The sequence below is a fragment of the Anomaloglossus baeobatrachus genome, chromosome 5, assembly GCF_048569485.1.
Source record: "Anomaloglossus baeobatrachus isolate aAnoBae1 chromosome 5, aAnoBae1.hap1, whole genome shotgun sequence".
In the NCBI taxonomy this organism is placed as follows: domain Eukaryota; kingdom Metazoa; phylum Chordata; class Amphibia; order Anura; family Aromobatidae; genus Anomaloglossus; species Anomaloglossus baeobatrachus.
In genome coordinates, this window is record NC_134357.1 from 372482324 (window position 1) to 372496164 (window position 13841).

General features: G+C 45.3%; 1 protein-coding gene across 1 annotated transcript in view; it reads left to right on the top strand.

Annotated features, from left to right (window-relative positions):
- Positions 1-13841, top strand: part of PLEKHH3 (pleckstrin homology, MyTH4 and FERM domain containing H3) — a 125084-nt gene that overhangs the window by 65891 nt on the left and 45352 nt on the right. Inside the window, exon 2 of the mRNA XM_075349991.1 lies at positions 1861-1916. Coding sequence (XP_075206106.1) covers positions 1861-1916 — 56 coding nt within the window. The remainder of the gene's footprint in view (positions 1-1860; positions 1917-13841) is intronic.

A 13841-nucleotide genomic window follows, 5' to 3' on the forward strand; every position in this document is an offset into this window, starting at 1 on the left:
CTATGGACAGATGAGACAAAGATCAACCTGTACCAGAATGATGGGAAGAAAAAAGTTTGGAGAAGAAAGGGAACGGCACATGATCCAAGGCACACCACATCCTCTGTAAAACATGGTGGAGGCAACGTGATGGCATGGGCATGCATGGCTTTCAATGGCACTGGGTCACTTGTGTTTATTGATGACATAACAGCAGACAAGAGTAGTCGGATGAATTCTGAAGTGTACCGGGATATACTTTCAGCCCAGATTCAGCCAAATGCCGCAAAGTTGATCGGACGGCGCTTCATAGTACAGATGGACAATGACCCCACGCATACAGCCAAAGCTACCCAGGAGTTCATGAGTGCAAAAAAGTGGAACATTCTGCAATGGCCAAGTCAATCACCAGATCTTAACCCAATTGAGCATGCATTTCACTTGCTCAAATCCAGACTTAAGACGGAAAGACCCACAAACAAGCAAGACCTGAAGGCTGCGGCTGTAAAGGCCTGGCAAAGCATTAAGAAGGAGGAAACCCAGCGTTTGGTGATGTCCATGGGTTCCAGACTTAAGGCAGTGATTGCCTCCAAAGGATTCGCAACAAAATATTGAAAATAAAAATATTTTGTTTGGGTTTGGTTTATTTGTCCAATTACTTTTGACCTCCTAAAATGTGGAGTGTTTGTAAAGAAATGTGTACAATTCCTACAATTTCTAACAGATATTTTTGTTCAAACCTTCAAATTAAACGTTACAATCTGCACTTGAATTCTGTTGTAGAGGTTTCATTTCAAATCCAATGTGGTGGCATGCAGAGCCCAACTCGCGAAAATTGTGTCACTGTCCAAATATTTCTGGACCTAACTGTACCTGCGGAAATCCCAACTCTCCACTATGGAGATAGAGGCCGGGACTTCCGCAGGTAAGTCGCATGAATGTCCGCAGGTTTACCGCACCTATTTCTCTGGAAACCCGCAGCAATGTATATCTACGGATTCCGGGGAGCTGCTGCGGGAAACCTGCGGATATATCCGCAGGTACAGAGTCCCGTGGGCACATAGCCTTACAGTGGTTGTTTGCAACAAAATATATCCAGTAGACAGTATATAATATGAATAGTATGGTTAAAGAGAATTTCCTGCTTAAAAACAAACTTATTTTAATTTGTTCAAAAAGTGAAAAAAACATTCAAAGCAACTTTAATTGAAAAAGTTACCCCAATTTTCTATCAACTCTTGCCCAGCGACTCCATAACTGGCTTTATTTCAACACAGGAGACTGGTTCCAGTGACAGCACTGACTGGTTCTGTGGGTAACATGGGATTGCTGACTGACTCATTTCAATAGCAACGATAAATCACCGGTTACGTGCCAGAAACTTTCTCTTGTGTCAAAACAAAACTGGAAGTGGAGTGGACCCAAGATCAGCGCTGGTGTCTCAAGATCGGTTAGCTTTTCTTATTCAAGTATGTTAGTAAATTTAAGAACTGCTCTTGGAAAAAAACATCAAACCTTTTTTTCTATTCTTGCACAACCCCTTTAAGATATTTAGGTCAACCAAATGTGTCCAGAAACTGTTGTCCTAATGTTGACAGCTGTCAAATATCTCTCACCCTCCTGATTAGTTCTTTGTATTTGACTTGTCACTGAAGGAGACAAGCCATGAAGCATGCACACAGCATGGACGCAGGTCAAGCAGAACTGGTTCTTCACTTTGTTTTCCATGTGTATATGACGGCAGAGATTTGAGTTCAGGAATTTGTACATCACAGTCGTTATTGTTAGTCAGTCACGGAGGATTTTGAAAAGTCTCGATGTTCATTAAAGTTGTGAATATGTAACGTTCTGTCACTAAACAACTTCATTCTATTTGTTTAGGGGTCAGCAGATGGCGGCGTTACCCCACCTGTCCATACGTCCAATGGCTTGGAAAGGTAAGTCCTAGACTCACACATGAATGACAGGTTGGGTAATATGTATTAAAGTATGGCATTCTGAGTACAAATAACATTATACAATCATCGCGTGCCACAGTAAATAAAAAACACAAGATGGGAATTATGTAATAGGAAGCTCTTGGCATGTGATAAATGTGTGTGGTTCTGTTACTGAATAAGTAGTCACGTTAAGGGAATTTAGGCATTTATACAGACAAAATTGCTCAAAAAAGCATTAAAGGAGTTATCCGGGACTTTAATATTGATGACCTATTCTTGGTATAAGTCATCAATGTCTGATCGGTGGGGGTGCGACACCCGGCACCTCCCTGATCAGCTGTTTCCAGTGCCACCTTCAACCAAAACTACTCAGTTTTGAAGCTACACAGCTTTTAGCTCCATCAAAAGAAGGTGGCTGCAGCCAGGTGCTGCACATCCGCCCCACATTGAATTGAATAGGGGGTGGATATGCACTACTCAGTCGTGGCACTATACAGTTGACTGATGTGCGCTGTGCAGCTCCACAATTCAGTAGTTCCAGATGGTGGTGGCACTAGGAACAGCTGATCGAGTTATGAAGGAGGGTTCAGGTATCTCAGACAACCCCTTTAACTTTTGTATTTTATGCATTCTTATATAGGCAAAGTGCATAACACTGATTGATTAACGCACATCTTGGCAACCTATCCTTTTTCTCCTTTCAAAACAAAGGATCAGATATGTTGAAATCAGATCCTTTTTTACCCCAAGATCTGTGGAATAAATGTCGGCCAAACACCTAGCACATATTAGGTGGTTGTGCAATCCTACTGAATCTGTTGTTTCAGGATACATCAGTCTGTCAATGGTCACCTGCACTATGTGAACTCCAGTGGTGTATGACCATGCACCTTCAATAGTTTTTGGCCAAACAAATTTAGCTTCTTCTAACATTGGTCTATTTCAGTTGAGAACAAAGTATTAGGCATTGAAATCCAACTTCCTGATAGTTTTTTAGTCTGGTACCTGTGGAATAAGTTGCGGCCAAACACATAGTACACAATAAATGGTTGGCCAGTCCTATTGAGATTACCGCTTTGGCATACATTAGTGTATGGTCACCTCCAAAATTTAAGCTCCAGAAAGGAGATAAGGACTTATGTAAATATGAACAATGCTGTGGATTATGTCATTAAAGTTGTATGACTTTGCACCTTCAATTGTTTTTGCTGAAATAGCAGCATAGCCTCTTCTGGTAATGGCTTTTCTTCCTTGAAAACAAAGGATTCGGCAGGTTAAATCCAACTGCTTGATTGTTTTTTATTCTGATACATGTGGAACGAACATCAACCAAACATCTGTGCATATTAGATGGTTGTCCAGGCCTTCCGAGATTGCAATCTCTGGATACATTGGCTTAAAAGGAACCAAACATCAGGATTTTGGTATATAAGGTGCAGCCAGTGCAGTACTGGCACTATGAGGCACAGGCCGTACATACCATTAGTGGGCAGCTCGGATGTTTAGGCTGTGAAATCCATGTTTATGAAGTTTGAAAATTCATCCACTTTTTGATTGATGTGTGCACCTCTCCAGATAATATGCGGGCGGGTTATGCACATGATTGCGCCCTCGCTTCTTCAGATCTCGTTGTGACCACTCACCGACGCCGTGTAACCGAAGATTAGAAATTTACATACAGCCAGAGAGAGGGAGGAACAGGCGGCGGGGGGGTGGCGGGGGGTGGGGGACGGGAATCATGTGCATCAATCAAAAAGTGGATGAATTTTCAAACTTCATAAACATGGATTTCACAGCCTAAACATCCGAGCTGCCCATTAATGGTATGTACCGACTGTGCCTGATAGTGCCAGTACTGCACACTGCACTGGCTTTACTTTATATACCAAAATCCTGATGTTTGGTTCCATTTAATGTGTATGGCCACCTCTATAATGTGAGTGCGAGAGAGAGGCTGTAAGAACAGGTCTGTAGAGTTTGTCTTACTATAAATACAATATCATGGCTTATTTTTGCGGCTATAACATTTTTTATACAGTATATCTGTCATTAGGCAATAGCGGTAAAAGGAATTTTCACTGTTTGTAAGACTGTACCTCTTGTAAGATGTACCCAGCCAGACACATCATAGAGGGAAGATATGTGTCACAGAGGTGGTTATCCTCAGAGATGTAAGCCTGGAAGATAGTTCCAGTACATGTAGTACTGAGATGGTGAATAGGGCCTGATTTACGAGCAGTCAGAGAAATGAGTGGAACTGGCTGCTCACATATCCCCACCTCCGGGCGTGGTATGGTGGACATAAGAAAGTCCAGGTGGACTGATTAAGTGTGTGGAGGTGTGCAGATCTCCAGTGTTGCTTGTCCTTGCTAAGGAATGAGAGGTGGACATTAACCTGTAGCAAGGAACCCGCACTGGTGTATGGACTATTTGCTTTGTATTTTCACTTTATGTTGGAAAAGTCTGTTTTTTATTTTGTTATCCTGAATGGTTTATGAAATCTAAATTAACCAGCCCGAACATTTTACTAAAACCGCTCCCTGTGGCTACCTCAAACCGCAAGCGAGCGAGCCGTACCCCTACTCCCTGGATTTAGTGTTCCTGTGTGCTCCACAAAGAGAGTCCCCTGATAGTTTGCAGATCCAGACCAGCTGGGCTCAGCACTGTCCCAGTATGTGAATGTAATAGCTCCATCCATCTGGAGAGAATGACAGCAAGGTTAATACAGAGAGCAGGCGCTGCCATAATCCCCTCCCCCGCATGCCTCTTCCTCTCTTTTCTAAGTCCTTTTCTTGTAAGCAGAAACTTTTTTTTTTCTTAGTATTTGTAATTTTCCCTAACTTTTTATTAACAAGAATATGCAGTAGGTAACTGCAGGATTTTGGTGCTCCTTGAAGCTGTGTACTAATGCATTGTCGATTTTTCTTTTTCTGACTTTTCTCTGTAGTTCTCCCTCCCTCCTTATACTTTTTCGGACCATTTTCCAAATTCCTTGGCCGCAGGATTTACGTAAACAAGTTTATTTTTAGGCCCGAGGTCTCGCTCTGATTAGACTGGCTCCCTACTTTCCCACCAACTCAGCAGCAAAGGAGTCTGGGAATCTGGAAGGATTATGAACGGCTACATTTCTTATTAAAAGTTACTTCTCTTGGTATGCAGGCGGAAATGGCCATATCTCTTAGAGGACGGCCTGTCTAAGCCTTAAAGGACAATTACCTAGAAAGCTGGAAATGAATTCATTTCAGCAGTTGCTTTTGCTGAATGTTTGTTCTGAGCTGTCTGACCTGTGAATATTCGGAGGACCTGTCCCAACACTTAGTGGCTGTGACTTCCTCGAAGGATCTTATCGCTATTTTCTCAATATAATAGTATACAGTATATTTCCCATTGTCAATATAGTGTAATAACCTGCAGGTAACGGGATACGCAAGGACTGCACGGAACCACGGGGGTTAATCAATGCAAATTTAATAACATATTGCACAACACAGGTGGAGGAATAGTGCGGGAAAGGAGGGAGAGAAAAGCGGGAATGTGCACAGCAGTAGATATAATGTAATATACATACAACCACTTTGAATAGCTTGTCAAGGGTGGGAAGCCTCAGATTGTACTCCCAAAAGCAAAACACAAAAATCCTTATTAAGCAAAAAAAAACGCAGAGTCCTTGTTACCTTACTTGCATAACACAGTGCAGAGTCATTTCCTATCTGTCCCTAACTAAAAGTAGTGTGCACACTTAACTGCAGGTTTCAGCGTGGGGTACCTCGTCACCGTTGGGGCCCGTATTCCGCCGGCAGACACCTCTAAAGTTCAGTCTTTGTCCCGTCTCTGTAATTTGCCCGTGCTGTCTGGCTCCTCGCTCCACATCCAGCCTTTCTTGGATCTGTGTCTTGGGGAGATGTCACGAACACTCAGGTACTTGGACCTTGTTCAGCAGGGCAGAATGCGGCCTTGCCTTCTTCAGCACGTCCGACCACACACACCTCAGCATAAACAGCTACCAAACAAAACTAGCTCCTCCTCACATCCTGTTCAGGACTGTACCAAGTAAATCAAGCAGCAGGGGTTTGTGCCCGCTGTTCTTTGTTTTGACAGCAGGTGGCAGCATAACAAGGAAAAGTTCACAGTCTTCTAACCTATATATGTAAATGTTAACAGGTCTTACAATAGCGTTAACATTTTCCATAGCACTGTACAGAGATTGTCACCATTCACATCAATCCTCGCAAGGAGTTAATAAGAATATTACAAGATGCATACAAGATCTTGTTTCCATGCAGAAATTGTGGGCCCCTCATACCCATATGTTGTACATGTCTGCAATAAGGCCACCTTTCACCATGATGGTGAACTGATGCCACCATCATTCCTATATATTACCTTACTTAGGCTAAATGCAGGTTGCCTCTGTGCCAACTGACAGACATACACTGTATGTTCATCGGGTATACATCCAACAGTGGGCAGTCTTTGTAAATGCTGTGACATCCATCTACCATAGGGCCTCATTGTAAAACACATCCACCCTGATTCATCAATGTGTTTTTGATAGAAATATGGTGTAAAACTCTTTGAAAAGTTAAAAACATTTTGCTCAATTCGAAGTTGTGCAAAAATGTTAGGACTTTTGCCATTTTCACTCCATTTTGGCAGAGCTGGGGGGGGGGGATGGAGGCACAACAGGGGCGTGAAGGCACAGTCCGACTAATTTATGTAGTGCTGTGCCATAACTTACTCCAGACATCATACTCTAGCCGCTGGCTGGAATAAGATTTATGCCGAGGCGCACAACTCTTTTTAGACACACCTGAATCATCAAGGGGAATATGTCAGCAGGTTTTTGCTACCTCATCTGACAGCAGCATAATGTAGGCAAGGATATTCTGAATCCATTGGTGTATCACATAGATTACTGGGTGCAGCCCTTCTGAAACAGTTGGATAATTTAGATTCAGAAACACAGGAGCACTTGCCAATGCCAGGCTCTCAATAGAGATTGTGCATTGACTGTGAGGTGTCAATCACTGCAGGGGACGTGTCAGACTAACCTGCACATGAGCTTCTAGTCCTGCAATGTTAATCACAGGGTAATAAACCCTTTTGTTTGTATAAACAATAGCTCACACACTGATAAGAGAAACACAGGTGTTATTTCTTTTTTTAACTTTTACAGCATGCTGTCCTCAGCTTACATAGCAAAAACCTGCTGACAAATTTAAGAGGCTTGTATCTCTAAATGAATCAAAATGCGTCTGACTCCAACATGTCCTCTCATCAAGACTGGCATTGTTCATGTCAGTCTTGATGAATCAAAGCCATTATACTGTATTTTGCACTAGCCCTCTGTATAGGAGAGCATAGTCTGTTGCATTTTCCTATATACCGTAGTTAATCAGACTGTATATAGACATAAACCTTCAACATGAGGCCAAAAAATCTCACTTTTTGACCTCTGTCTAACAAATGAAGGCCTAGTAAGTTGTTAGGCAGGGTATTGCTAGCAACTAGAATTACTGCTCAGTCGAAAGCTAAATTATAGCTTTTATCCAACTTCTTAAAAACAGCTGCAAAATAGGAAATAATTATTTTTTTTCTTCCTCTACATTAGTCATGTGCCATACTATGGATATCATGTCATAACCTTGAATGATTAAAAAAAGAGGCGTTTGTAGTGCACTGTGGCACTTTTTATTTCACATTATGCCAGTACCATAACCTCGCCCACCATTTATATGCGCCTACACAGAACGTTTGCTCCTAATGAAGCCCATTAGTGTTGCTACATACTATGGTAAACCTTTTATGTCCACTACAGTGCACCCTATGCAATGCGATGCCCCCACATACACTGTGATGCCCACAAAGGAACAGTACAGACTGTGTATTGTAACGCACAGTAGGTTGCCCCTTCTACGCACACAACTCCGCTATATCAACAAATGCACACAACGCTACAATGTCACATATACACGCAGCACTGCAACGTCCACATACACAGCTTTGCTACGTCAAACACACACACCTTGTCTTCGTCCTTCTCCTCTTCTACACTGCCTAGTCATGTCACCTGTGACTGTCTAGTGACCTGATGATCCTGGCAGGATCTTCATTCTTTACATAGACTGAATGGTGGAGGAAGGACCTATCTGCTACCTGCGCCATTGTTAAATTTAGTTGTATTTGTGCCCTAAGGACATACCATAGATGCAGCTGAAGTCGGGACATACTCCTGACCTCCCGGGACAGCTCGCCAATTTCTGGATCCGGGACTGTTTGGAGGAATGACCACTGCAGCCACTGATTGCTCCTAAAATGAGCTGGCTCAGCTGATCACCCTCCCATGTCTACTTTAGAGCAGCGATGGGGTGATTTGTCTCTACAGTAGTCAGGGGAGGTCATTCTGTACCTCAGGCTGCCAATGTAATCAGATTGTTAGAAATCTGTGTTTACCCCTGAACATCACAGATGGAAGGACATTGCTGCAGGACATCGAACATGTATTTATATTTCATTTTAGCTATATTTATACCATCAGAGTTCTGCCAGCAGAAATGGAGGGTAATGCCAGCAGTTTACAATCTGTTGGCCGTATGTCTTGTATCACTTTGCTCTTACAATGTTTCTTCATTTTTTCCTTTACTCTTCTCTGTATAGACTTTTTATATAGTCGATCTGCGCTCGTTGAGATGCATTCACGGGCTAATAATTGGCACGTCTAAATGCACAATTATGTTCTTTCTCATCTTTATCACAATCTGTCCAGCACACCAACTCTACTAATTTTACCTTTTCTCTCCCTCCCTCCAGTTTTTCTGACTCAGCACCATCATTACACAAATCATTCTCTCTTTCCCAGTGATTCAGCCTCCCGTCCTCCTCCACTTCCTCCTCCCTCACACATTCAGTCTGTACTGCTGCCCCATCTCCTTTGCCCTTCATCTGACTGTCTGGGTGTAGGCATTGGCCCAGGCCCATAGCTTATGTGGTTTCCCTCCCTTCCTTCAGGTGGTTAAATTAAACACAGCATATTGGCGTGGCCAAGCATTCCTTCCTGCTGGGCTTGCGACATCCCATGGCACTTTTAGAGGCATAATCCTGTGGTATAAGTTTAGCCCTCTGGCATGAGACTTTCTTAACCAACTATCCTGGTATTTCTCCAGGGCCTCACACTTCTGATTTTTTCTTTCTTCTTAAGAGAGTCTTTATCATAGTGATTTCATACATTTTCTATAATGGAATGGAAAGTGCAAAGTATTTGTTAAGCCACATAAAGGACGAGAGTGAGTGTACAAAACGTTAATTGTAATCGTCTAAAGAAAAACACAAACCATATACTTAGTTGGATAAATTATCCACACTAATTTCCCATTACTTTGCATTGGTATACAATGTCATTCATGGAACAGGCAAGGGGCCCCTCGAAAGAGGACCAACACCACCTCTGATGTTTTTATGTAATTAGCATAGATTAGAAATTCACTTTCCATGGCCTTGGTTTGGTGACCTGTTCAGTCCTCCCTGGCAGACAATTTTAACTTCTGCAACCAGCATTCAAGACCAACATCCAGGGGTCCTCTGGGGCTTACTAGGCCTCAGATGACTAGCTGCAAAGATAACCGAAATTGATGCCAGACAGGGCAGTGACAATCGAATTCCTCATCTCTAGTAAAAATCAAATGCTTGGTATATTTCCTCTAAAATTCAGAAAATAGTTAGTATTTGTGTTACATTTCTATGCCAAAGCCATATACAGGGGCGTAATGATCGCGATCGCAGAGGTCGCGTTCTGGACCAGTGGTGGAGGGGGCCCGCTGACTCCAGTGCCTACTTCAGTCATAGCTGGCACGTTGATGTCAGCTGTCGACAGCTCTGTCGGCTACAGAGGAGGACGCAGTGCGAGTGCGACATGATTTTTTTTCTTTTATGCATTGGAAACAGAACAGAGACAGGAAGGGGCACAGAATGAGGACGAATATACCAAGATGGGGACATATATACCAGGATGGGCTCAGGATGAGGACATATATACCAGGATAGGCCCAATATAGGATCATATATATCTAAATGAGGGACATATATACCAGGACAGGGAGAATGTATGCCAGGATGTGGGACATATTTACCAGGATGGGGGACATTAGTGCAGGATAGAGGATGTTAATACATGTTGAAGGGGGGAGGCAACTCATATGTCTTTATAGGATTTAGAACACTTTAAAGGGCCCATACATCTGACCAACATATGAGGGTGGGCTGAGGTCCCAATTATGCATTGGGGTCCATCGGACTCTAGTTACATCAGTGGCCATACATATTAATATTTCATCACAGCAGGACCACCATTTATTGTGCATGAACGTGTCCCTACTTGCACCTAATCGCAAATATTGGGGGAGAAAAGGCTCGTTCTGTTGAATTTCAACATGCCAATCATGTACTCATGGATGTTATCTGCCACCAGAGATATCTAGCTGGGGATTTACCATTAGCCTTGTAAATGAAATGTGTGTGAACAGCTCCTAAAGATGTTGTCCAGGCAATACAAAACTGTCCAAAGGACAGGTTATGTAAAATAAAAAAAAATATATAAAAAAAATAAATAACACTCACCTGGATCCAGCACAGAGTGGTCTTCACAGAGACCGGAAGCGGTTGTGGTGTCACTGTTCTACCCACTGCTGGACCGCTGCAGCCTGTGATTAGCTGCAGAGGTCAGGTGGATAAAACATTTAATGAGGACGAGGCTGGTGGACCCATGACATCAATGATTCCCGTTTCTGTGCAGACCACAGAGCAGTTTGTGATAGGTCGGGTCGGAGCTGTTATGCGAGTATGACCGAGTTTGGTATATATATATACCGTATTTTTCGGACTATAAGATGCACCGGACTATAAGACGCACCCTGGTTTTAGAGGAGGAAAATAGGAAAATAAAACTTTTAACAAAAAAATGTGGTCATGACACACTGTTATGGGGCGAGGATCTGCTGCTGACACTGTTATGGGGGTAATGTCCCCAAATTCTCTACTAAGGTACCCCATCCTGGTAATGATCCTCCTGCCTTGTATATGATCCTGCTATAAACCCCCATCCTGCTTATATACCAGCATCCTGCTCATATTCCTCCATCCTATTCATATACCCCATCCTGTTCATATACCCCCATCCTGTTCATATACCCCCATCCTGTTCATATACCCCCATCTTGTTCATATACCCCCATCCTGTTCATATAGCCCCCATCCATCCTGTTCATATAGCCCCCATCCTGTTCATATACCCCCATCCTGTTCATATACCCCCCATCCGGTTCATATACCCCCCATCCTGTTCATATACCCCCCATCCTGTTCATATACCCCCCATCCTGTTCATATACCCCCCATCCATCCTGCTCATATACTCCCATCCTGTTCATATACCCCCATCCTGTTCATATACCCCCCATCCATCCTGCTCATATACTCCCATCCTGTTCATATACCCCCATCCTGTTCATATACCCCCATCCTGTTCATATACCCCCCATCCATCCTGTTCATATACTTCCATCCTGTTCATATACCCCCCATCCATCCTGTTCATATACCCCCCATCCGGTTCATATACCCCCCATCCTGTTCATATACCCCCCATCCTGTTCATATACCCCCCATCCTGTTCATATACCCCCCATCCATCCTGCTCATATACTCCCATCCTGTTCATATACCCCCATCCTGTTCATATACCCCCCATCCATCCTGCTCATATACTCCCATCCTGTTCATATACCCCCATCCTGTTCATATACCCCCATCCTGTTCATATACCCCCCATCCATCCTGTTCATATACTTCCATCCTGTTCATATACCCCCCATCCATCCTGTTCATATACCCTCATCCTGTTCATATACTTCCATCCTGTTCATATACCCCCCATCCCTCCTGCTCATATACTCCCATCCTGCTATATGCCCCCATCGTGCTCATATACCATCCTGGTATATGGCCTGTATCCTATAGCACAGAGAAAAAAAAACAAACGTTTATACTCACCTTTTCCTCACTCCCTCCAGTACCGATCATCTTCCTCTCTGCGCCGCTGACCTGTGTGTGTGGAGCCGTTCCCCTGCAGCACGCGATGTCTTCCTGTCTGTGCCGATCAGCTGATCAGCACAGATCAGCTGACCGGCACAGACAGGAAGACATCGCTTGCTGCGGGGGAACGGCTCCACACACGGGGACGGGTGAGTGTACTGATTCACTGCACCCCGCGCTGATAATGATGTGCGGGGGGCAGTGAATACAGCCGCACATGATCACTCCAGGCTGTAATTGCCAGGGGTGATTGTTACATCTCGTGGCTCTCCTGAGGCAAGGACTGAGGCAGTCTCCCATTCCTTGCCTGCCACGAGCACTCCTGCTCAGCAGCGCCGAAGGTCTGCCAGACTGCACAGTGTGCAGGAGATACCTTCTCAGAGAGGCAGCAGAAGGGTGACACCTAGTGGTTCTCCTGTTACAAGGAGTGAAGCGGTCTCCCATTCCTGGCCTGCCGCAGATTCTCCTGCTCAGCGGCCCCGAAGGTCTGCGAGGCTGCGCAATGTGCAGAGGTTTACTGCTCAGGGAAGCAGTGAGATTCCCGTTATCTCTGCACATTGTGAGACCGAGGATCCCGCCTCTATTTCCCAGAGGCAGGAGGGTGAGTATGTGCAATGCGTGGTGGGTCCTGATTCGCTCACTGACGTCACACGGCTTGATGACAAGGCTGGTGACGTGGTGAATCCTGACTGGCCAGGCTGGGACGTCGTGGACCCTGATTGGGTCAAGTCCGTCATCTCCGCCTCGCGCCCGCCCTCGGGTGGAGCTGCACCTCCTTAAAAGCTCCCCCTGCCATCATGGCGGCGCGCGACCGTCCTTCTATGTTTGGATGTCTGGCAGCGTGCTGCCACGCCACTGCTCAGGCATTTCTGTCTCTTGTGGGCTTGGCCCTTGCTGCTCTGGCAGTACCTCGTTTGCAGGCCGTGTTCCTGCCTTGCTGCTCCGGCAGTACCCCCGTCAACAGGCCGTGTTCCTGTCCCAGGTGAGCTCCTCAAGTCTCCATTGGACTCACCTGGTTATTGAAAGCACACGTGCGTGGGCACCTCTGTGCTACCCTCGTGCCATATTCTCGTGACTTCCACTGGCACACGTGCGTGGGCACCTCTGTGCTTCCCCGTGCAACAGGTACACCGAGCCGTAAGATCTGTGCCATACAACCCTCACGGGTTAGGGCAGATCGGTGTACATAGATCGTCTGTGACATTCCAGACGATCGCTAGCAGCAACCCGCTCACTCTTCACCCACCATAGCGGCGGTCCCTTACACCGCACAGTGGACCTTGACCGGCGGAAGCAGTCCATTTCCCATCTTGGCACGCTTCCCCGGGTCCCCCTCGTAACATTACGGTCGCGCCAAAGGTCTGGCTATGGCTGAAGAGCAGCAGCAGTTGCTGCGTTATGTGCAGCAGTTGGAGTCACGATTGGCAGCAGTGGAGCAGTCTTCCTCCGATAAGACTACTCTGACGACAGTCGCCACCCAGGCGGCTACCCAGGCTGTGCTATTGGGCGGAAGGTCTCCTCGCCTTGCGCTTCCAGAGCGCTTTAGCGGCAACAGCTCTGAGTGCCGTGGTTTTATAAACCAGGTTACCACCTACTTAGAGCTGTCCACGACTCTTTACGCTACCGAGAAGGCGAAGGTAGCCTTCGTCCAGTCCCTGCTCACAGGGAGAGCGCTGAAGTGGTCCACGCCGTTGTGGGAGCGCGGAGATCGTGTGGTGAATAACTTAGCAGCTTATCTTGGGGCCATGAGAATGGTGTTCCTCGGGCCTCAAGTCACCCACGATTCCGCGCTGCGCCTCCTACGACTTCGGCAAGGGTCTGCTTCAGTCGGGGACT